General features: G+C 44.6%; 1 protein-coding gene across 9 annotated transcripts in view; it reads right to left on the bottom strand.

Annotated features, from left to right (window-relative positions):
• Positions 1–24,331, bottom strand: part of Frmd4a (FERM domain containing 4A) — a 480,303-nt gene that overhangs the window by 103,169 nt on the left and 352,803 nt on the right. For all 9 annotated transcript variants that reach the window (XM_031359491.1, XM_031359490.1, XM_031359489.1 and 6 more), the window contains 3 exons: positions 17,469–17,553; positions 5,230–5,286; positions 4,090–4,112 (listed from right to left, as the gene is read on the bottom strand). In XM_031359491.1, the coding sequence (XP_031215351.1) occupies positions 4,090–4,112; positions 5,230–5,286; positions 17,469–17,553 (165 nt within the window). The remainder of the gene's footprint in view (positions 1–4,089; positions 4,113–5,229; positions 5,287–17,468; positions 17,554–24,331) is intronic.

Below are 24,331 nucleotides of genomic sequence, written 5' to 3'. Positions count from 1 at the left end.
TTTTTTATTTGTTGAGGAAAATATATCTATGACAGGTAATATTTACAAGTTAAAACTATTCACTTGCACACAGTAAAAGAACCTTGCATTAATGACTAGATAATCAAAAGCTAGTTGCTACAAAACTAAAACAACTCAAATGTCAACACTAAAATGACTGATGTTCAGCAAACCAACTATGGCCAACTCTGGGTTTGGAGAATCTTCCCAGAGGTGGCCCTCAAGAGGCACACATAAAAACTGAAGCATCAAACTGCACAGTGGTGGTGCATACCTTTAATCCCATAGTTGGGAGGCAGAGACAGGCAGATCTCTGCGAGTTCAAGGACAGCTTTGTCTACAGAGTGAGTTCTAGGACAGCTAGTTCTACATAGAGAAACCATGTTTTAAGAGATCAAAAAGAGAAGAGGAGAAGGAAGAGGAGGGGGAGGAGGGAGAGGAGGAGGAGGAAGAGGAGGGGGGAAGGAGAAGAGGAGGAGTAAGAGGAGGAGGGGGGAGGAGAGGAGGAGGAAGAGAAGGAGGAAGAAGAAGAAGAGGAGGAGGAAAAGGGAAGTGATGTATCTTATTTGAAACTTCAAGCATATACTACTATCTTGAGACTGGTTTTCTTAACATTTTATTATGTATTTATTTTTTCAATGTGTGTAGTTTATGGATGTGTTCCTGGGGCTGTGAGTGCATGTGCTTGCAGGCATGTGGAAACCAGAGGTTGGCATCAGGGGTCTTCCCTGATTGCTCTAAACTTTCTATTTATTTTTTTTTGAGATAGTCTCATATTGCACCAGTAGGTCAGTTTTGCCAGGTTGCCTGGCCAGCAGGCACTGGGAGAATCCTTCTGTCTTTGTCCTCATACCTACCTACCCATAGTGCTGGCATTACACATTCACAATACTGGTCTCGGCTTTTATATGCGGAACCATATAACCATGATGAACCATATAGCCCTCACATTTGCACAGCAGCTGAGAATTCTGAAGTGTTACTGATCTCGAGCTTGCTTTAGAAAATGGTATGTTACTAAGGGCTTGCTGTCACAGCTCACCTCTGCACTCTGTGGGGGTGAAGTTCCTGGGAAGAGATAAACTGACCTTGCATGAACTGGCCGGCCTTCCCTTCTCCTGGCAGCTAAGACTCTCTTTAGACAGCTGCAGCTACAAAGAGCTGCTAGACAGCTCTGACCAAGGAAAGTCCCTGTGCATATCTGCTTTCAGCTAACTTGCTAGCAGGCTGGAGCTCACAAGGGGTGGTGAAAGCTTGCCAGGAAAGCTATGCTCTTCCTCCTCCCTGGCTGTCGGTCTGTGTGGCCGCATTCCCATGTCCCATGCGGGACAGATGGGTTTGTTTCCAGTCCACATTCCACCCTGTCAGGGTGCTCTCAAAAAGAAAGACTAGTTGCAGCAGGGTTCTGAGCTGGCTGATGGAGAAATTTCATGGGACCCCGCTGAAAGTGGGGACTTTCAACTGGTCTTCACAAAACTGAGGAAACCTTTTAAGTAGGCGGACTTAAGAACCTCAGACCTAATCCCAAACTCAGGTCAAAAGAAAGGGGCAGAGAACGGACTACAAACTATTTCTACAAACTGAACAAGCTTCATTCAACAAATTCAGTAACTGGGGACTGGCCATGTGCCAAGTTCAAGGTCTCTAGCTAAGACCTCTCACACTCGTTAAGTAGTGAAAATCTCACCCTCTCTCTCTCTCTCTGCTTCCTGCCAAAGACCTAGAGAAAGGAGGACCTGGAGTGCTCTTTACAGAAAACAGTCAAAGGGAGATAAAAGGACCACAATTTAGAGCAACGGATCAGCTAACTCCAGCTCACAGGCTCAAATTATCCATCCTCTCTTGTGTTTGTATGGCCTGTAAACTTGGAGTGGTTCTTACATTTTTAAATATAGAAGGTAAGGGAAAAGAGAGGGAACAAGAAAAAAGAAGGGAGGAGAGGAAGAAAAATCTATGATACATGAAGATTTATGTAATATCCAAATACCTGTTTCTTTAAATAAAGCCTTATTGAAACAGAACCATGTTGCTCAGTTCTCCAGCCACATGAGGTTCCTTTGACACTTTGACAAAGTACAGTGTCTGCTGTGGGGACCCTGTGACCTGGGAAAGCCAGATACGAGGCCTTTACAGAAAAGGTTTGCCAACTACTGTTTTAGATTTTAAATTCTTTCTTTCCATTCAGTTGAGGTATTTGACTGAAACCATATACCTCAGGTCTGGTCAGAGTATATTTATAGATTAAAAAAACAACCCTTGAAGATAGCAACATGCATACGTGCTTGATGGGGTAGAAATAAAGTCTGTTTGTATGTGTTCAGGAGCAGCCTTTTGTGTAGGTGACTGTAGGGACCAGCAGCCTTTTGTGTAGGTGACTGTAGGGACCAGCAGCCTTCTGTGTAGGTGACTGTAGGGACCAGAAGCCTTCTGTGTAGGTGACTGTAAGGACCAGAAGTCTTCTGTGTAGGTGACTGTAGGGACCAGCAGCCTTTTGTGTAGGTGACTGTAGGGACCAGAAGCCTTCTGTGTAGGTGACTGTAGGGACCAGCAGCCTTTTGTGTAGGTGACTGTAGGGACCAGCAGCCTTCTGTGTAGGTGACTGTAGGGACCAGAAGCCTTCTGTGTAGGTGACTGTAGGGACCAGAAGCCGTCTGTGTAGGTGACTGTAGGGACCAGCAGCCTTCTGTGTAGGTGACTGTAGGGACCAGCAGCTGACTTCGGGTGTCTTCTTTCTGTTTTGAGATAGGGTCTCTTCCAGGAGCTCACCAGCGTGGCTGACTGGCTGACTAGCAAGTCCTAGGGTTCTCTCCGTCTCTGCCTATTTTTGCCATGGCATTGGTGGTACAGAGGTGCAGTTGGCACTGTGCTTTTTAAATGGATGCTAGGGCTTTGAACTCAGGTCCTTATGCGTAAATAGCAAGTACTTTATCCTCTGAACCATTTCCCCAGATCTTATGTATACCTTCCTTGTGCTTGGGGCAAGGGTAAGGAGTGGGGCTAGAAGGAAGGAGTAAGTACAAGAATAAATGTAAGCTTCAGGGCTAGGGTTAGGATGAAGGTAGAGTAGAGTTTGGGGTTGTGGTTAAGTCCTCCCTCCCTCCCTTCCTTTCTTCCCTGCTGGGGATACACCTAGCTTCATCTGTGTTGGGCAGGTATCCCACTACTGAGCCAGAAGCTCCAACCCTTGGAACCCAATGACTTGAAATTCTGTTTTCTTGGTCATACAATCATTTCTTTTACAGACAGACCTTGATCCTAAACAATGGGCTCTCCTGGGCTTTCCCCAGTAGACGCTGATAAAACAGAATACCTGGAAGTTTTCTGTCTATGAGCAGTTAGTTCTGTTGAGGGTAGCTACAATCCCCCTGCGGTGAGGGCTCTGTGCTGCTCCTGAGAGATTGGGGGTCATCTCAGCTCTGCTGCCCTGTATGACACCAGACACCAGATCCCTACAGTCACCTACACAGTGTCTAATGAATGAGTGACAAGACTCAAGCTAGCAACTCTACAGTCCTCAAGCTGCATCACTCAAGCTGGACTTAGAAGTCAAGCTTACTTTTTTCTCAACATAGCATCTTTCCATGGAAGGAAGACAGGTGGCATTTCTGTGTTGTTAATATTTCCCTGAAACGCAGCTTCCTATATGATAGGGATTTTTCCTTTGAAAGTCAGTGACAAAATTGAGAAGAAGGATAAAAGATGTGCATCTACTCGTTAGAGCTATCAGGTTATATACAACTCAAATTATACCCCAGGAGTGATGCCTGGCTCCTCTCAGACGCATGGTGAACATACCAGGCTCCAGAACAATGGCCACTGGAGACACTGGAATCTGAGCTCTTGTCTTTAGGTTCATTTAGTAAGAATAGTGTCCTCATCAGCTCTGGGCATGCCTTTCCAGACTGCCTGCTCAGGTGACAGTATGACACCTAGATCTCACTAATTAATACTCTTGTCCTCCTTCAAGGTACAAGCAAGGCAGTTTCTTTAAATAAACAACAACAACAACAACAACAACAAAACAAAAAAAAACAAAAAAAACCCAAATATATCTTTAAGCCAACAAGAGAACAACTTTGGAGGACTCACCTAGAGAAATCTCCTTTGGCTTCCTGTGGAAGAAAAAAAATGAGGGAAACATCAGTCCATCACTAAGAATTAAAACCATGCCCTGTCATCATGGCTACTCTCTGCTCAGTAAGACAGACCAGCTTCCCTCTGTGTCACCCTGTCTGCTCTGGAACTCAATGAAAAGAAATGCTAAGCTAGTGGTGGCAGAACATTCCCATAATTCCCAGTGCTATATACATGTATACACACACACACACACACACACACACACACACACACACACACACATGCTGCCTGAATAAGAGGCACAATGTAAACTTCACAAAGGTGTATAGTAGTTTATACTTCAAGGCCTTGGTCTAACTAAATTAGGTCACACACATATTATTTCTCTCCCTTTCCTCCTTACTTCTCTCCCCATTCCCACTCTCTCCCCCTTCCCTACTCTGTTCCCCCTTTCTCCTTTAATACTTCCCTTAGCTCTTTCCTCCCCTTCCCTTCCACCCTTGCTTCTTCCCTTTCTTCGAGACAGCTACAGTCTGCACTCCTGGCCCAATCTCCAAAGCAGCTGGGATTATAGGTTCATGCCGCTGTGTCAGGCTGCAGGAGTCCATTTCTGCCACTTCTGGAATTGTGAGCTCCTTCCCACTTATACCAAAGAATTGTAAGTGCGAGGCCATGTGAGTGCCAGTGAGTGTGGTAGGCTACCTCAGACACGGCAGCATTCAATAAACACTTGTTAAGAGAATAACTTTTGATAGCGTTCCAACCCATTGTGCCAACATTACAGACGATACTCCCATGTCTCTGTTTGTCTCAGGCTAAAGGCTTTTACTTTGTCTTCCTGGGGGAACAGGAGGTGACTTCTTCTAGGCATTCATTTGCTTTTTTTTTCAGGGCTAAAGAAGATACCACACTTAAAGGAAGTGAGCTCTGGAGAACCAAATGATTGCAGATTGAACACACAACTAAGGTCATATGCTATACTGGCTTGAAATCTCGGAACAGTAGAAGTCTCTGGCTATGGCATGGCACCAGAGTTCCTAATAGCTCCTTCCATCTTGTGGCTAGAAGAGGTTAGAAAGTCAGACAGCAGATGTGACTGCTATTTGTCCATAGCAGACAATCCTCCTTTTGTGTGTGTGTGAAACAACTTACCTGTAAAATATAGGAAGCTAACTCAAACACTACTTCACTGTCAACATCAATAAGCTCCTGAAAAGAAAAGAAGTCAAAGTGAGTCTTTTATTGTATCTACTTAGTTTTGAATAATTAATTAATTAAAAACTTTAAAATGAAAATCTTACAATATAGCCCAGGCAAGCTTCAAACTCACAATACTCCTGCCTCTGCCCCCAAGTCTGAAGATCTGAGGCATGAATTTCGCCACTCTTTATTAGCCTAGTACTCAAGCAGCTTTCTTACTGCAGCTCCCATGGAAGAGTTCTGGTTCCCCAGAATCTCAAATCTATTTAGAGTATCTTTGATTCTTTATAACAATTTCTCTGAATGACTTGGCCCTGAATGCAGACATATATTCAAGGCCAGGGAGAATGGTGGATCCCCAGTGGAGTGGAGTTATAGATGGCTATAAGCCATCTATATGCATCATGGTAGACAGACATACACATAAGTGCTGGCAATTCAACCTAAGTCCTCTGGAAGAGCAGCCAGTATCCATAACCACTCTCTGGCTCCATCCAGACCTGCTCAACTTAGTCACTGGGACACCGCTGCTCAATAACTAATTATATCACTTTTTTTTCCTGAGATAAGGTCCCACTGTTCTCACTGTGTAGCCCTGGCTGGCTCAGAACTCAGAGCTCAGAGCTCCTTCTGCCTCCCAAGTGCTGTGACTGACAGGTTTACAACCATGCCCAGCCATGCTACGTTTTTTGTTCGCTTATTTGAGGTCTGCCTTAGAACCCACATAGTGTGGGTTCATTGAAACAAACGTTACGATGGGATCATGAACAAGGCAAGACTGAAAATACAGTTCCTTGGTAGCGGCAACCATAGTTCTTCTGTGTGCTCAGAGCTCAGGATGGTTAATGGCTATCCTATTAATATAGATCTGTAGTGTTTCTGTCTCCACAGAGCCTCTATTAGTCACTGCTAGTGTGGTCTCTAATTTAAATATTCTTCTGTTCTCTTACGTATTCCCCAAATGGTTGTGATCTAGAGTCATGGTCTTAAAAAAAAAACAAAAAAACTTCTTGGTTTTTTGAAAAAAAAAATCCAACGTATGTTTTTTGTCAAACATAGACATAATGAACATTCCCATCAATGCCAGCATGTGTTTACTCCAGTGGTCTCATAAGATGACATCATCTAGTGATGTCACGGGCACTGTAGTTTGTATAAATATACTTGATGCCTGCATAACAATAAAACCAGTTACTGCATCTATCAGAGTACACCCTGCCACAAAGTGACACAGGCCTGGAGTTCCTGTGTTTGTAAACATAGCACCATTGGGGGCACTAACTGAAACATGCGTAAAAGTTGATATGTTTATCATATACGATTTGATTGGTTTGGAGACAGGCATAGTCGAGACACCATCACTGCAATACATATGTCCACTGCCTCCAAAGGCATCTGTACTATTGTGGTACACTCGTGACACGATCCACCCTCTTGATGAACTTTTAACTGAATGATGCCTTATTATACACAGTCTGTAGTATTAGAGACAGAGGGTAACTCAGGCCCATCAGCATGCAACAATAAGACGATCCATCAGCGTGCGACAATAAGATAATCCATGACATTTTATTTTTGTCATAGTTAAGAAGAAAGTTCCGACTCTCTCCCTTCCTTCTTTTTCTTTCTCTTATTTCAAATCGACTCTCACTCTATACCTCAGGCTGGCCTTCAACTGATGGTAATCCTCCTGCCTCAGCCTTTCAGGTGCTGTGATTAAGGCATGAGCCACCATGCCTAGCACATCTTCCTATCTAGTTCCCTGTTACCAATAGATCCGATACGGAGTGGCTGGACAACAGGGAAAGCTAGGAGAGACTTAGAGACAGACAGCTTAACACCATTTATTTTTTCTAAGAATGGAATCCAAAACATGATGTGACTTGTCTCAGACCACGAGGACCTTAACGGCAGTTATTGTGCCGGAAACCCACAATCTCTTGTGGAATACATGGCTTTACTTAGGACTTGCCCTTTCCAAGTTAATAAGGTGTCCGTCTCAGCCAGAACGCTCTCAGAATAAAGTTTATAACTGGTTAGCACTGAAGAGTAATTTAAATTGAGAGTTATTTTGAACTACAAGCCAAACTCTGATATATGGATTTTCTAATTAGTCTTGGCGGGGAGGGCTGTGTGTGGTGGTGTCCAGGCTTGTCTGCCATAACTCATGACAATGTATTGGAGCAGTCTGAAACTTCTGAAGAGGGGATATCCTCAAGGTCTCAGGCCAAGGAATTCCAAAGATAGATAAAGAGGGTTGCCACCATATGGAGGAATAGGGGGCGACCGACCATTCTTTATGTGTAACCAGCTACAGGAGCTTAACCGTCTCTGCAATTCATCTGCCCTGTCAGAGCTGGGACATGGGAGAATATTTGCAATGGCAGTTGTGGGATTACCAGCTCCCATCACATGACAGAGTACAGAGTTCATAGAAACTGTCCAGGGTTTCTGCAATAGAACATTTCTAACTTTATTCATTTCCTTTCCCACTGATCAGTTTGCTAAAGAGCTCACAGTACTTGGAAGCACACTGGTGTGTGTGTGTGTGTGCGCGCACACACACATAAGCCCTTCTGTTAAACATTCACACCTACGATGTAGTGAATGGTCAACAGGCTTATCTCATGTGTAACTCAAAATCAACCTTTGGCAGACAGCCCTGAGCAAGAGCATAGTGTCCTGCTCACAATTTGATTTATTTGCTACATGTAAGTTGTCTGTGTGGGGAAGGAGAGGTGGGGGAGGAAGAAGGCCTTTGGTTTTGCACAGCCCATCTGTAGGTCTTGTAGGTGAACATTACACACAGTGCTTTGCCAGCTATAGCAAAGCCTCAAGCAACAGTTGTAAATGTCTGGCCTGGTTTAGGCAAGTTCTTTCTCACTAGAGCTGTCCTTATGGTAAGTGGAAATGAATGTCTTTAGGGTGAGTTTTCCCTTTCCCTTCAGATGAAGAGACTGTAAAACACCCATAGTCAGGATATGTCCAGCAAAAGAGGAAAGGGAGCCAAGATGAGATGCCTCAGACTGCACACAGAGCAAGACTGACGGCAAAGTTGTGCCGTTATTTCTTAGGATCCCTAGTTAGTATTTACTGAATTTAACAGTCACTGGATGTCCTCAGGGGAGTTAATCTAGAGAGAACAGAAGAACCAGACTGGGAACAGTAGGAAAACAAGTTCTTGACTGTTGAGAACTTGCCTATTCTCTAAGCTTTTCTCCCTTGTATGGATTTTGTTAGATTTATTCTCAAGCAGTTCATGTGTTACATATAATTTTCAGACATATGGTACTGTACATTCTCCCAATTCCCTACAGCCTCCCTACACAGTGCTTTTCCTATCTTTTATTTTAATATACTCGCTATTTCTTTATTATAAATAATAACCCCTTTTGCATTTCTTTTTTTTCCAGGTGATTACATAATTAAGATTTTGCTGGAATGAAACAGAGCCTTTTAGTTTCTGTTCCCTTCCTGAGTTGTCCTGGAAAGCCGAGTTCACCACAGAGGACTAGGCAGAGGTCCCAGAGACCTTGCCACCAGGTTCCAGCTGCCATGTGACATCCATAAGATGCCTACTCTACCTTTCCCTCAGCTGGCTTCCAAGGCAATAGATTCCTTCCTGTGCTTTTCCAGCAGAGAAACAAACTCACCAAGATAACAAAGAGTATATAGAACCCCAATTCGTCCCTGGGGCTGTGGGCTTTCCCTTGACAGAAGACAAAATGGAGAAGTAGGGGAGAGGTAGGAGGCCCTTCAAGAAAGAGCTGTGAGTGGCTTCCACCTGGCCACCTGCAAAGGCTGGCGCTGTGACATTCCTGTGGGTGTAGCCCTGTGCTGGAGCCTCAGAGGTTCCAGAGTCACCTGTGGAGGACTCCTGCTGGGTCATTTCCTGACCTAGAATCTTGCCTGGGAATCCAGGGTGGTGGTGGACATGTGATAATTTTCCACTGAGAGGGAGTGTCATATCTTTTGGCTACTGGGGCCATGACGCATGCATTTTGGGCCTCTGCTCCCTTCACTACTGAGCAAAAGGACATAACTCCCTTTGCTCTTTGGAGAATGGTATAGAATGACAGAATGTGGTTTGGTGTAGGTGTGTACAGGCATGCATGTGTGTATTCTCCATGCAGACGGACAAGATAGACTACTTCCTTTTGCTTAGCATTGCTGTATCAAAAAACCAAAACAAACAAACAAACAAAAAACCAAAAACCATGAAGCAACTTCTTGGAGGAGGACCCAGGGCATTCGTCAGCAGCTTTATGGTGGCTATCAACTCTCTCGAGAAGATTGCCATCAGAGAATCTTGACAAGCAAACAAACAAAACCCGGAGCTTCCTGACCCATGGTTCAGGGGGTTTGCTGGTACTTTTTAAGTCATACCAAGAATCTCAAGGGGAAGCATTCCTCTGTGGTTAGGTTGAGAAAGTCCGACTTTTCCCATACAACAAATGAGATGATTAGTGTTAATTACCATTTCAACAGTGCCTAGAAGGGCCTGGGACGTAGGCTTCAGGGCATGTCTATGAGGGGCTGTCTTGATTACGTTAATTGAGGTTGGAAGGCAGGCTCTGTTAATGGCAGCACCATTCCTTGGCTGGGATCCTGGACTGTAAATGGAGGGGGGCGGGGGTAAGAAGTTGCAAGCATTTGAAAGGCTGGAGAATCTTAGAATTTAAAATGAGGGCATTTAATAGAAATGTATGTATAATGTATAACCTTTACCTAAAAGGGGGCATGGAAAACCTCTGTATCAAGCCAAAAATGTGAAGTAGCTAGTTTCAGGAACTTGGCTAACTCAGAGCCTCAGGGCTCTGGTTCCTGATACCTGCCCCGCCTGACTGATCCACAATGAGGGCGGAACTAGGAATGAAAGTCTACTGGTTTATGAGACTCTCCACCCTGTCGACCAGTAGATGAAGATTACATTCCTAGAATGAATATGTTCCCCTCCCTAACTGAATACCTTGGGTTGGGTCCCTCTAAAATTTACTACTGTTTTTATGTTATGTTTCCTTGGTAACCCTCTCCCCACCCCCAGCTTGTGGTTTTTCCTTTTAAATACCCCTTCTTGTGTTTGGGGTCGAACTCAACCCCAGTACCGACCTATACCAAATAAACCTCATGTGATTGCAGCAAGTTCGGTCTCTCGTGAGTTATTGGGTGGTAGCATCATCCCGAGACTTGAGTAAGGATCTCCCCAGTTCTGGGGGTCTTTCACATTCACCCCTTTATGTTTCTTGACTACGGATGTGATGTGACCAGCTATCCCAAGGTTCTGATCTCCCTATTACACTGGACCAAGCCTTCAGACTGTGAGCCAGAATAAACTCTACAGCTGCCTTTGCTGGAATGTGTTATATCACACATCTACAGGAAAAGAAATTAAGACAATAATTAGGACAGACAACATGAGGAACAAGAATAAGGAAGTGAGAATACGAACAGCAAACTCCAGGCAGAATCCCTTAGTTGGTCACCCCAAGGGCTTGCCTAAGAAATCCTTACCCAGGCACCACCTAAAGCTCATGATCACCCTCATCAGAAACTGAATTCAGGTCTTACCCCTTATTCCTCAACAGCACCAGAAACACCTGACACTACTGATTTCCTTCTGTTTCAGTTGTTTCAACCATCAAATGTGAAGAACACACTTTCTGATCATTTTGCGGAGCTTGTTGGGACATATGTAGAGGCTATTCAGAAACTGCAAACACACTGGAAGTGCCATAAGTCATAAATGTATTATTTCTTTCTTCACCTTGGTAGTCACAGACAGTCAGAACCACACAGTTTTGCCTCTGTTCTTTGGTGTAATTTGGCATTGATGGTAATACTTAGCACAATTTTTAAAGAGATAGGCAGCATTGTGTTTATCAGTCACCATGCAGATAATGGTTGCAATTTACAACTGTAGGAATTGGAGAGCTTACCTGGTACTTTGATTTATCTCGGTGACCAGATAAAATATTATTTTGGATGTTTCTTAAAGAATGTTTTCAGAGATTAGCATTTGAATAACTGGACTTACTGTCTACCACCCAATGCCTTAAGACTTGCATTTGAATAATTTACTGTCTACCACCCACTCAATGCCTTAAGGGCTGAAAAGAGAATAAAAGGTGGAGGAAAAGCAAATTTCCCTCTGTTTTTCATCCCACACTTTTGAGTATGGGGGCTGAGCCTAGAATTTAATATGTAGCTCAGACCAGCTTTGAACTTGTGATTCTTCTGCCTCAGCCTCTCACATCCTGAGATTGCAGCTGTGTCCCATCACATCCAGCTTTATTACTCTGTGAATTAATGTATCCGTCTTGCTTTCTCCTGCCCTGGGGATGACATTTATAATACTGGCTTCCCTGGTTCTCAGGCCTCCAGGCTGAATCACAACCTTCCTGTACTCTACCTTGCAGGTGTACACACACCACAGACCTCTTAGCCTTCTGTCATGTGGGCCAGCTCTACACAGTAAGTATCCTATGTTTCTCTGTGGAGAACCCTGACCAGTGTGGTGTATAGCATCAGACTGGGGTATGAGGTCATATGTAGGTGATCTCCCTGGCTACCTTCTGTGGTTGTTTGGCTACCATACCCCATTGTGCAACTCATAATGACTATGTGGAGTTGTGTCAGGGCATGGAACCTCTGCAAACTTGTAGAGTTCCTCTTTGTCAGCCCTGTGCCAGGCCTTCAGCAGTCGAGTCGTGTCATGTTTGCCTCATGATCCACAGAGGTACCTTGCCATTCCCATGGTGCCCTGCCCGAAGTTTCACTGGGGTTTCTTCTGCTGACTTCTGTAGACAGCCTATGTTGAGGTGCTAAAAACTGTTCCTCTCAAAGTCTGCTATGCACTGCCAAGATGATCAGTCCATGTGAGTTTCTTCCTGAAAGGTTGAATAAAAAAGTCCTCCTTGTCCCTATTTTTATGCTCTTGGTGATGCAGGCATACATACTGCATCTTCATTAGCCAGCCTGGGACATAAGGATGGGGTTTCAGGAGGCTGATATTCCGAGGTTACTGTTTAAATTGGTTCCTCATCTGGTGGAACTAGATTCTAGGCTTCGTTTCTCCCACCTACAGATAAGGTGACCTCACAGGTTCAATAAGGAAGCTCTTTGGAGCTCTCCAATATAGACCATTTATTTCAGTATCAACAAGAATAATAGCACTTAGACTTAAGAGGCCAACGAAACCCAAGAGTAATTGTACTTCCAAGAGGAGAGGAGTGGGGTAAAAGAGGAGGAGATAACATAGAAGTAACTCAGGAAGAATAGAGTCTCCAGAATAAAAGTATCCACCCCCCACCAAAAAGATACAAAGTGTCTACAAAGACCTGCACTCCTGAAATTTAGATCAGGAGGAATGCAGAGAGAAGCCCCATAGATCCAACGGTTGGGAGTTGGCATGGGGTGTGGGGGATATTTCCAGCACATCATCTGATATTCTGAGAGATACTTTTATGTGCTATTCTTACATCTAATCAAACTTCTAAGCCAGTGGCTCTCAACCTTCCTAATGCTGTGACTCTGACACAGTTTCTCCTGTTATGGTAACCCCCAACCATAACATTATTTCTGTTGTTACTTCATAAACAGTTATTTTGCTACTGTTACTAAAGCAATGGGGCAGTATTCACATCAACCACAGCTGCATATAAAAAAATGGATCTGTATCCAGATTAAGTTTGCATTGTACATATGTGCGCGCGCGCGCGCACACACACACACACATGCACACACATACATACTTTACCTAGTAATTATAATTCATAAAGTGTCATTTTACCTCCAATCCTGCTGTTTTCAACATAATAACTGTTCTCTTCACATGCATGACTGATCCACATATGTACATTATGATGCTAACCCTGTCACATACACCTGTATTTGTTCAGGTGATGGGGTTGGTGCAATGCCATTATGCCAGGTACTCACGTGACAGTATCTACAAGTGGGTGGACCTGCTAAGAGATGATAGAGGAGTGGCGTCTTAATTCCTAAAACCATCAGAAGTATGTGTCTTAGGCAACCCCTGTGAAAGGGTCCTTCCATCCACAAGAGGTCATGACCACAGGTTGAGAACCACTGTTCTAAGATGCTATGAAGGGAGGATAAAGACATTTTCAGAGATATAAGGATATCCTTTTTCTAGATTTACTTGGGGATGCTGTCCAGGAAAACATCAGTGTAAAACAAACAAGCAAACAAAACCAGAAAGACAGATGGCCCCATGCAGAGCAGGGGTGGGGAAAGACCCAGACAGGAAGGGCGGCCTCCCACGAAGGAGCTGTGATAAAGGAGCTGTGAAACCCAGCCAAGTTCCTGCTGGAGCAGGAGGGCGGAGGGGTCCAGGAGGAAGACTCAGGGAGTCCATAGCAGCCGCAGTCACAGAACTCAAACCACAGGTTGCTGATGGATCACCATAACATTGGGACTGAATATGAGAAGATATCTGGGAATCTGTAGGAACTGTGAGCAAAAGCCAAGGACACAGAGAAGCCAAACAAGTGAAACAAGACAACGAATCCCTTTAGGTAAAACAACTCACTGTCAAAAAAAAAAAAAAAAAAAAGGGAATCACAGCCATGGGGTGATGCTTGGATTAGTCATAACTTCATGTTGATGGTTATTATGGCTTCTACCCAGAAGCTTGCTCCTACCCTGAGAAACCTAGGAGAGTGAGAGTGTGGGTGGCTATAGGGACACCCTAATCCTAATCTGTTTTTACAAGGAATTCAATGAATGGAGAGGTAACAGATTGGGGAAATAAAGAGGCAAATTGTAGAAGCAGTAGCAACATGACTCTAAAGGGCAGGACTTGGGTATGAAGGAGATGGTCACATTTGCTAATGAACCTTCGGGAACCATTTGACCTCCATGGTTTAGGACAGTGTGTGTGCATGTGAACAGGCATGGCAGTTCGAGGACACCCTGTGGGAGGTGGGTCTCTGCTTCTGCTCTGTGTGTCCTGGGGGTCAAACTCAGTTTCCAGGCTTGGAGACAAGCACCATGACCTGCTGAGCCACCACTGCACCTCCTGTTTGCCTTTTAAGCTGCCTCTTATTGCTTTAATAGTAACAACACACACACATACACACACTTTGTGTTGTGTTGGGGATTAAACCAGGGCCTTTCACTAGTCAGTATGCACACCTAGCACCAATTAAATCCAGTCCCTGATTTCTTTAAATACATTTTTTTAAAAAGATATCTTTAAATTTGTTTTTATTTTGTGTGTGTGTGTTTACCTGCATGCATCTATGTATGTCATATGAGTACCTGGTGACCCAGGTTCCTGAGGGGTCCTGAGACTGGAGTTACAGGCAGCTGTGAGCCACTATGTGGTTGATGGGAACCAACTTGGGTCCTCTGTAAGAATGGCAAGTGTTCTTAATTGCTGAGCCTCCTTTCAGCTGTTCTGCTTAGTAACAAAAATAGAACTTAATATTTTAAAATATAAGTGGAAATAGGTCTACAAAGAAGCATGGTAAATAGCGTATTTTACTTCAACACTTAGTTCTAAAACACTGTAGGAGTTGGGTATGGTGGTGCAGGTCAGTAATCCAGCTATTCAGGGGGCTGAGGCAGAAAAATTCAAGTTCAAGGATAGCCTGGACTATACAGTGAGTTTAAGGCTAGCCTGGGCAACTTAGTGAGATATTGTATTTTTAACAAAAAGGTAAAAAGAGAGCCTGAGATGTAGTTTAAGTGATAGAGTACTTGCTTAAAGTAGGTAAGGCCCTATGCTCAACCTTGAGGCTGCAAAATGCAAGCAAGCAAGTGAAAGAAAAACACTGTAAGTCAGTCTCCAAGAAATAGCAAGTGGCCTGACACTGAACGCCTGGCTAAAGCAATGTTTGGGAGCACATCGCCCTGCCTTCTGGGCTAACGTCTCCTGTACACCTGGGACATGTGGGTGGCACAGAAAATTGTAGCCACGAAAAATGTGTCAGAATCCAAGTGACTTGATCAAGTGCATGGCACTTATCTTAGGAGAGTTTCCCAGATGTGGGCCGTGCTTGCAATATTGGTATTCAGTCAAAAAGGAAAATGAAGCTTGAAGACACTTTGAGGCAAACATTCATATTTAGTCTGTGTCAGCCACAGCAAAAACCTAAATATCTACAACTGTGTGGACTTGTGTTTCTGTTCCATGCTGTTGAATGTGGCTGATAGTGCACTGCTGTCTGGTCACTCCTAGTTCTTACGAACATCAGCTTCCTCCTTGGCAAAGTTTCAGAAAGCTCAAAATGAATGCATTACCCTGTTAGTAAAATCTGTGTGCTTGCAAATGAACATATTTGGGTGACTGAGGTTAAGCAGGTGGTCCTGAGATGTTATTCCGTCTACACAGAATTTAGAATCTCCATCCTTGGTCATTTGTGATCATGTTCCAGAATAGATTTTGAGAAGAGAGAGCAGATCTCTGGAACGTTCCCTACTTTTTATTTAGCAAGCAGGTTAATGCTGGGGGCATCTGGACTTTAGAGGCACTGCCGCTTGTACATGCTCTTGGGAAATCTGTAATATTTGCTTCTGAGAACTTAATCTTCTTGGTTTCTACAAGCTCAGCATGTATGACCAAGAGAGACTGAGTGACCCCAGGAAACAGCTTCCTTCTTTATACCCAGACACCAAGCAGGAAGTGGTCTGAGTGCCCTTTCAAAAGCTCAGTGATTTCTAGCCATTTATTTTAGCTCACGTCTGCCACCTGGTGGACAGTGCTCAGTTTTTTGTTTGTTTGTTTGTTTGTTTTTTAAAGTTTTTCAGAGACAGGGTTTCTCTGTGTAGCCCTGGCTGTCCTGGAACTCATGCTGTAGACCAGGCTGGCCTCGAACTCAGAAATCTACCTGCCTCTGCCTCCCAAGTGCTGGGATTAAAGGCGTGCGCCACCACTGCCAGGTTCAGTTTTGTTCTTTATTTCTCAGTTTTTTAAAAAACAGAGCTTGCCCATTTATTAAAACAAACTCACCAGGTGCTCCTATAGTTTGTAAGGTATCTGGATAGTATTACTCTTTCCACTTTACAATGAGAAAATTAGGCATTAGAGGAAGGAAGGAATTTAAAACCTGGAACTACAATTAATGTCTTTTTCCTAACAGTCAGCAAAACTAAAGGACTGTTGTCTGTGTGCTCTGGGTTTGAGCCCTGTCTGTATCCTGGTTCATCAGGTACCAGCAAGTGAGGTCTTTCTGCAGAGGGGAACTTGGTTTTCAGCAGGCCCTCCACCATTCTGAATGGTGGAATTATCCCATGCAATCCAGCAAAGAACTTCTCCGAGGGAAAGCGGCAGTGGCTCCCCGTCTCAGCTCCTGCTTTGAAGTGTGGTGAACCACTATAGTGCTCCACCATAGGATTTACAGACATATGAAACTCGCAAGCTACGAGTCCTCCTTGGAACTTCCCCAAAGTATTCACTTTACCAGAGGCATTGCTCCCATTTGAAGTTCTCTGGGTACACTCTGCAAAGAGAGTGGCTCGGTGATTGCAGTTGGGCTCCCCTGAACCAAATGAGTGACTTTCTGTCCGTTAGATATGGAAGTCTCCCTGCGCTTCATCTTCCTCATGGGAGAGATGTGAGGATCCAGGCCAGTGAATGCCACATAAAGCTCCAAGCCTGTGCTTCACGTGAGCTTCACAGGATGAGTGTATGATGGATAGCTTTAATTGTGAACTTGACAGAACCTAGAGTCACCTTGGAAGAGAGTGTCAGTGAGGGATTGTCTAGGTTAGGTCTATGCTCTGTGGATGATGGTCTTCACTAAGTTAGTTGACATGGGAAGGCTTAGTCCACTGTTGGCGGTATCATTCCCTAGACAGGGGCCCTGAACTGTAATATTAGAGTGTAGAAAGCTGAGCTGAGTATAAGCAAACAAGTGATCATGCGCACATTCCTTTCTGTCTGCTCTACACTGCGGATGTGGCGTGATTACTTAATTCATTTTCTGCTGCTCTGACCCTCCCTCTCATGAAGAATACTTCCCTAAAGAATTCTTCCCTAAAGAACAGTGACAGGATTGGAAGAGGCCATACTGTTCAGCTGGCGGCTTTCCTTACATGCAGTTTCTCATTTATTTATAGCAATTAATTTACAAATGACTCTTCCTAATCAATAAGACTGACTTGTGAAAAACGTTTTGGTAGTCTCTAATTCCTTTGGGAACTGAGTGGGAGGAGCACAATCCTACCTTGTAGATGCAGGACTTGGCGTTCAGGAAGAAAAGCTCAATGGTGGCGTTGTCCTTCAGGTAGGAGATGCTTTCTATGTAGAATCTGCAAGAGAAAAAAAGCCCATTTATAAGGCACAGGGGAGTGGAAAGCTTTAAAGCTGAGCTGGGTGGTTTTAGAGGACTGCAGTTTCCAGTGCTGAATGAAGAAAAAGCAAAGGGGCCACCAGTCTCGTTTCTGATGCCTTCTTTGAGGGCACACCATGTCTTACATACATGTGTACAGGCATTTTTCTAAATATACATTTAAGGCCAATAAGCATATGAGATTACATTCTAAGTGTCATTAAGCACTAGGAAAACAAATCAAAAGCCTAGTGAGATATCAACCTATGTAACTTTAAGTTCTAAGAGTCTTGTTTTTCTACACAGTGAAGTCATTTTTATTATATTAAAAATATAATAGTGAGATTGGAGAGAAAGCTCACCAGTTAAGAGTGTTTACTTGCTAGAGGTCTCAGGTTCAGTTCCCAGCACCCCCATCAGGTAGCCCATAACTGCCTCTAACTCCAGTTCTAGAGGGTCCAATGCCCTCTGACCTCTGTGGGCATTTGCATATATGAGGTGCACATAAATTCATGGACATGCACACACAGACACATAAACTAGTTTAAAAATAAATAGCCTTATAACATGTATAGGAATTTTTTGTACTATAAACAGTCCTGAGGGCCAAGCAGTTCTAGCTAGTAAGCAATTATATAGTAAGAGGTGTGTGTGTGTGTGTGTGTGCATGTGTGTGCACTCACACGTGTGTATGTGTGCATGTGTGTACTCACACATGTGTGTATGTATGTGTGTCTATGTGTATGCCCATATATATACACATACATATATGTTATATATATATATATATATATATATATATATATATATATATATATGCGCAGTGTGCATGTAAACACCTGTATGCATGCTTGTGGAAGTCAAAGAACAAACCTGAGTGTGGTTTCTTAGGAACTGTCCAAATTTAGAAACAAACAAACAAACAAGCATGATCTCTCACTGGTCAAATACGCTATGGTAGCTAGACAGCAAGCCCCGAGGCTCCATCTCCGTTCCCCTGCCCATTGCAACCATTCTCGACTTCAGGTGGGTTCTGGGGATCGGACTCAGATCGCCATGCTTGTGTGGATAGACAAGCACTTTACTGAAGAACTGTTGCACCAGCTCTTGGCACTGATTTAAAACCCAACCTGAAAGCATTTAAAATACACATCCAAAAGGAAAATGTGTGTGTGTGTGTGTGTGTGTGTGTGCACATGCATATGGGTGTATCGACCTAACAAGTATTAATAAACAAGCACTATACATTTTGAGTTTTCATGGTTTGTTTTTTTTTTGGTTTAGTTTTTGGTTTTTCAGTGATAGCACAAGGAATTCCTGCACACAGTTTTCAAGGAAATAAACCCAACCTCAAAGTGGCAACAAAGCATTACTTATAGTTATCTGAGAACAAGGGTAGACTGAGGCAGACTGAGGCGCTCCAGCTCACACTCTTTCTAGCCAAGTCTCCACAGACAACTTGAACATGGTTCTCACAGACCTGCATTAACTATGATGATCTCACAGACCTGCAGTAACTATGACGATCTCACAGACCTGCGGTAACTATGATGATCTCAGATACCTGCAGTAACTATGACGATCTCAGATCTACTTCATTTTCCTTACCCGATTTCTAATGTTTCGTTCTGCTATTTCTCTCATGTTGCTTTTTTTCTTTCTTTTTTAATTCTAATCATTGCAGAGCTGGGTTTCTAAAGGAGAACGTGTTCTGTTCAGTGGAGCAGTAGGCAGTGGTTGCACGGCTCTTGCAATGGCTTATGTGCTTCCCTGAGGGTGGCGAAGCATGACTGAATCCCAAGGCACATAGAGAGGCTGGGCTAAGTGTTCTTAAGGCTGTGACAGGCATGCATGGTAAGCCAAATGAGAACTGAGTTCTTATCAGATGGAGCGTATGGATTTCTCTCAAGATGAAACATGTTGACATTATTTAAGTTTGCATTAAACATGCCTTTATATACATCAATCCAGAGTTTATTAAATCCTTTAGTCAGATAATGTGTCCATTCATCTAAGGATCAATGCAAGGTGTTTGAGTAAAACCTAGATTAGACTCGATGGGCACTGGCTCCTTGGACTTTAGGAAAACAGACAGACAAGGCAGGGTGCAGAGGGGAAAGTGGGCAAAATAAGAAGCAAGCACCCTGATCATTCAGCACCATGACATCCTGATGATGAGAATCTTGGAAGGAAGTCAGCACCAGAGGTCCACCCTCAATGATCTAAGCTGTGTGACTTAGGGCATGACACATCACTGTATCGGGCTTCTCTTTTTCTAACCATAGAAGAGAGTGGGACTTGATAGATCTCCATGTAAGAAGTGTTTTTATTTTTAGATACCAGGAATGAATTTAAACCAAAACAGCTTCCTCAGCCTCCACACCCTCATCCTCATCCTCATCCTCATCCTCATCCTCATCCTCCTCCTCCTCCTCCTCCTCCTCATCATCATCATCAGCAGCAGCAGCAGCAGCAACAGGGACAAGCCAATACTGAATTCAGTGGTACACACCTGTAATTCCAGCTGTGGGAGGTCCCAGCAGGAGAAATGGAAGTTCACAGCCATCCTTAACTATTTAGCAAGAGTTTGAGGGCAGCTATCTTAAAACACACATACCAAAAAAGATCAGCAAAAATCCGTCCTCAAAACCAAGAAAGTGCACCCAGGCCAGGCAGGCCAGTTTCAGAGCCCTCTCGTCCGTAGACTAAGCAAGAGATGTCCACTACTATTTTCCAACTGTGTGAAGAGGCTCCTCTGGTGAATGTGGTGTGGACTTGTGTATAAGTGCCAGTGAACCTGGTGTCCACTCAGAGACAGGCAGGTCACCTCCATAATAGACAACAGCAGCTCGCTTACAGCAAAGTCAGAGTTGACCAAATTCTAAAGGATTCAAGACTAGTCTTCATTTGCAAAGCCTTCAGGAGGGGACTGGCTGGTGTCTAGCTGCCCTGTCTTTGGTAAAGGACAGGCAGAATATCAAAGTGGAGAGAAGAGAGAAAACAAGAGGAATAAAGGTGACACAGACAGGGAAGTTCTTTGAAAATTGAGCTACTTCAGACTCCACAAATGTAGACTCCAGTTATTGCATAGTGGAATGTCCCTGTTAGCCTTCGGAGGAGTCTGCTAGTACTCTCATAATGCTTTCCACTTTAATAATGAGACACGGACACAGTGGGTTAATGGCTGGCTGGGTGAATATGGGGCTGCACTCCTGGAAGTTTATGCTAGCTCAGAAATCACTTGATAAATTGTACGTGTGGCCTTTCCAGATGTGCTTCTGCTCAAGCCATTCTACAGAGGAGCATCTCTGTTCCCCAAAATGATTCCTCTCTTTTATCCTTCAGCTTGAAAGTGTCCTACAGAGGACATTTCTATAGCTCCTGCTCCCCCCACCCCCAGTTCCACCGTACATTCAAGCAAAGCCCCTCTCCTGAGCTCCTGGGACCATGCTCAGGACACTTCCCTCAGCCCTGTCATTTCTGACAAGCATGGCCTCCTGGATGGCTGGCACACACCATTGTTATCTTTGCACCTCAAGTACAGAGCCTGACATAAGGAACTGCTAACTTTGACGCCAGCTTTTCTCCACTCTGCCCCATCTTTGATATCAGCTTTTCTCCACTCTGCCCCATCTTTGACGCCAGCTTTTCTCCACTCTGCCCCATCTTTGACATCAGCTTTTCTCCACCCTGCCCCATCTTGGTCAGAGTTCCTCAGGGGTGGTACGTTCCTTTCTTGTCATTGTGAAGGAACACCTCACAGAAGCAATGAGAAGGATGAATGATTCGTTTGGGGTCGGTGTTTGGAGACGCCAGTCCAGTCTGGCGGGGAAGGCAGCTGAGGCGGCTTTCAGAAGAGTTTGCTCATGTTTTGGTGGATGGATTAGGAAGCACAGACCTCAGGCTGGAACAGAGACAAATAAATCCTTCAAGGGTTACCACCAGCAATCTGTATTTGCTAGATAAGTCCCATGTCACAAAGGTTCTTCAGTGTCCCCAATGTCCCCAAATGGCAGCACCAGTGGGGCCCAAATGTTCAAATACATGAGTCAGGGTGTATGTGCATGTATGTCTGTGCATGTGTGTGTATCTGTGTGCCTGTGTGTGTGTGTGTGTGTGTGTGTGTGTGTGTAATTCAGATTTAAGCCACATCAACAGAGAAAGAGTAAGGACAAAGAAATGACAAATGATAGCCAAAATGTCATAAAATTTTAGGTGTGGGGTCTCATCCTCCACACAGCCAGACTTTATTCTACTTCCTGTCTCTTATTGTCTACACAGAAAGTGGTTAAAGCAAGGCTGCTGATTGGCTTGTATCTTTTTTTTTTCTTTTAGATATTTTCTTTATTTACATGTAAATTTCTCCATTCCCAGTTTCCCCTCCAAAAAACAAAGAAACAAACAAAATCAACAAAAACAAACCCCTGTTGCCTCCCACTTCCCCATGCCTGCCACCCCGCCCTCTCCCACTTTCTGGCCCTGGCATTCCCCTACACTGGGGCACAGAACCTTCACAGGGCCGAGGTCCTCTCCTCCTATTGATGATTGAATTTGCAATCCTCTACTATACACATGAATCTCCTGGGCTTGTATCTTAATGACAAAAAATCACCAGTGACCTCCCAAGCCTGACAGGGAAGGCTTATTGCCATAGTAATTTCTGAGTGGACATCCACAGGATCTGAACTAGCCCAATTTTCCAAGTCCTGTGTTTTTATCCCATTTGCCTTAGCCCTCGACTAAAGCTTAGAGGTGCTCTGCGTGTCCCCCACCCTCAGCCCAGGTTTCTCCTGAAGAATATTTTATAGAAGAACCCAGCGCTCCACTTCTCCCTTCAGTGTTGTGGTAATGGAGAAATAAATGAGGCGGGAGCATTGCTGTCTCAGGCACCCGCTTCCATTTTCACAGATTTCTACCATCTGGCGGGAGAGTACAAGGAGGTTGCAGAAATGACAGACATATTCTGGAAGAGAGACGGGGAGAAGGGAATGGGGAAGGAAAGAGGGGGGAAATAGAGGGAGAGAGAGGGGGAGGGAGGGAGGAAAAGAGAGAGGGGGAGGGAGGGAAGGAAGGAGGGAGGGAAGGAGGGAGGGAGGGAAGGAGAGAGAGAGGGAGGGAGGGAGGGAGAGGGGGGAGAGAGAGAGAAAGAGGGAGGGAGGGAAGGGATAGAGAGAGAAAGAGAGAGAGAGAGAGAGAGAGAGAGAGCCTCCTCTTGACAGAAATTAGAAAGCAGTTTCCTGTTAACCTTTATCACCAAGACAACAGACTGGAAAATCCTGGAAGCTCAGGGCCTGTCATGTGTTTGTTTATAACCTTCCGCATTTAATTCATCCTGAACTTTCTGTCTGTGCTAGAAAACTTCTGAAGTGAAATGTCTGGATGAAAACAGACCTGAGACATCTCCATTTCCATCCTGGACAGGCACAAGGTTGAAGAGATTTCTGGGGAAATGAGGAGTGTTGATGGTTTGCAAGGAAAGTTAATCTCAACTCCAAAAAAACCTAGGCTTGGTTTCCTGCTTTTACGAACATCTGGTTTGTGGTCCTCTGTGTCAGTAGGGGGCACTGTTGCTCCTTAACTGCCCGTGTAGGGAAGGGCTGGCTGCCTCAAACAGTTCACAAAGAACCTTCTGAGTTTCTGAGTGAGCCCAGGGAAATGAAAGATGTATCTTCCATTGCAACGGTCTATCTATACAGGCAATCCCGAGTCTGCTCTGCATTAACTTTATCTTTACAATGCGTAAATGTCTGGGCCTTGCTGGCTCCAAAGTCAGCCAGTTCATAGAGCTAGTAAGCAACTCATGGCCATCAGCTCTGACTTTCACATATGACTAACTGGCCCAAAGACTCCCTTCTACAACCTCTACTGACTCTCGAATGCTGCCACCATCTCTCCTCTCATGGTCCCCTACCCTTCTGACCAGATGTTCCAGATGACATGGGAAAGGACCTAGGTTAGAAAGCCCATTCTTTTCCCTAGCCCCTCTTGGCCTTCTGACTCTCCCAGCACCAAGTGACATCGCCATCCCCGCTCCCCTTGTGTGCTGTCACAGGACATTTTCAACCCTTCATCTGTTGGCTTCATCATACTGAATAGCAAGACAAACACCTGTGTGTGAATGCACATGTGTCTGAGGAGGTCAGAGGAAAGCTTGACAGAGATGTTTCTCTCCTTCCACCACCTGGGTTCTGGGGACAGAACTCAGGTCATCAGGCTTGGCAGCCGTCAGGTCCAAAGGAAACTCCATTTCCCCAAATTCTGGTGGTTAGACAAAAGCCAGCATTCCTCAGGAGCCCACGAAGCTGGTTCCCCCTCTACCAAAGAGCCAGAAGGCACAGATGGCTGGCTGTGGTACTTATTAGGGTACTAGAGTGCATGCTGGATTCCAGGCTCCAGGATCACAAGGACCTGTTACACATTTCAGAGTCCATGCTGGCGTCCTGGCTCTTCTCAGCTCCCCCTTCTTCAGCTCATGGGCTTCCCTCCCTCAGGTACTCACTTTTCCTTATAACCCTGCTATTTCAGCCTCTCTCTCTCCCTGTCCCTGTCCATCGCCCCCCCCCCCGCCTTTCTCTGTCTTTCTCCCCCCTCCCCCATGGTCAGTCCAGTCTGCTGGCCGTGTTCTGTCTACTTCTCTGCTCTGTGCTCTTCCCAATGCCTCTAGCTGTTTTCTTCCTCATACCAGTAATAAAAACCTTCCCCTTAACCATAGCTTTGAGCTGGTCATGTCCTCAGTGTATATAGCAGCCTCAGCCCCC

The sequence above is a fragment of the Mastomys coucha genome, unplaced genomic scaffold, assembly GCF_008632895.1.
Source record: "Mastomys coucha isolate ucsf_1 unplaced genomic scaffold, UCSF_Mcou_1 pScaffold7, whole genome shotgun sequence".
NCBI classification, from domain to species: domain Eukaryota; kingdom Metazoa; phylum Chordata; class Mammalia; order Rodentia; family Muridae; genus Mastomys; species Mastomys coucha.
The sequence above is the reverse complement of the archived record's forward strand: the minus strand, read 5'-3'. Positions and strand labels throughout refer to the sequence as shown.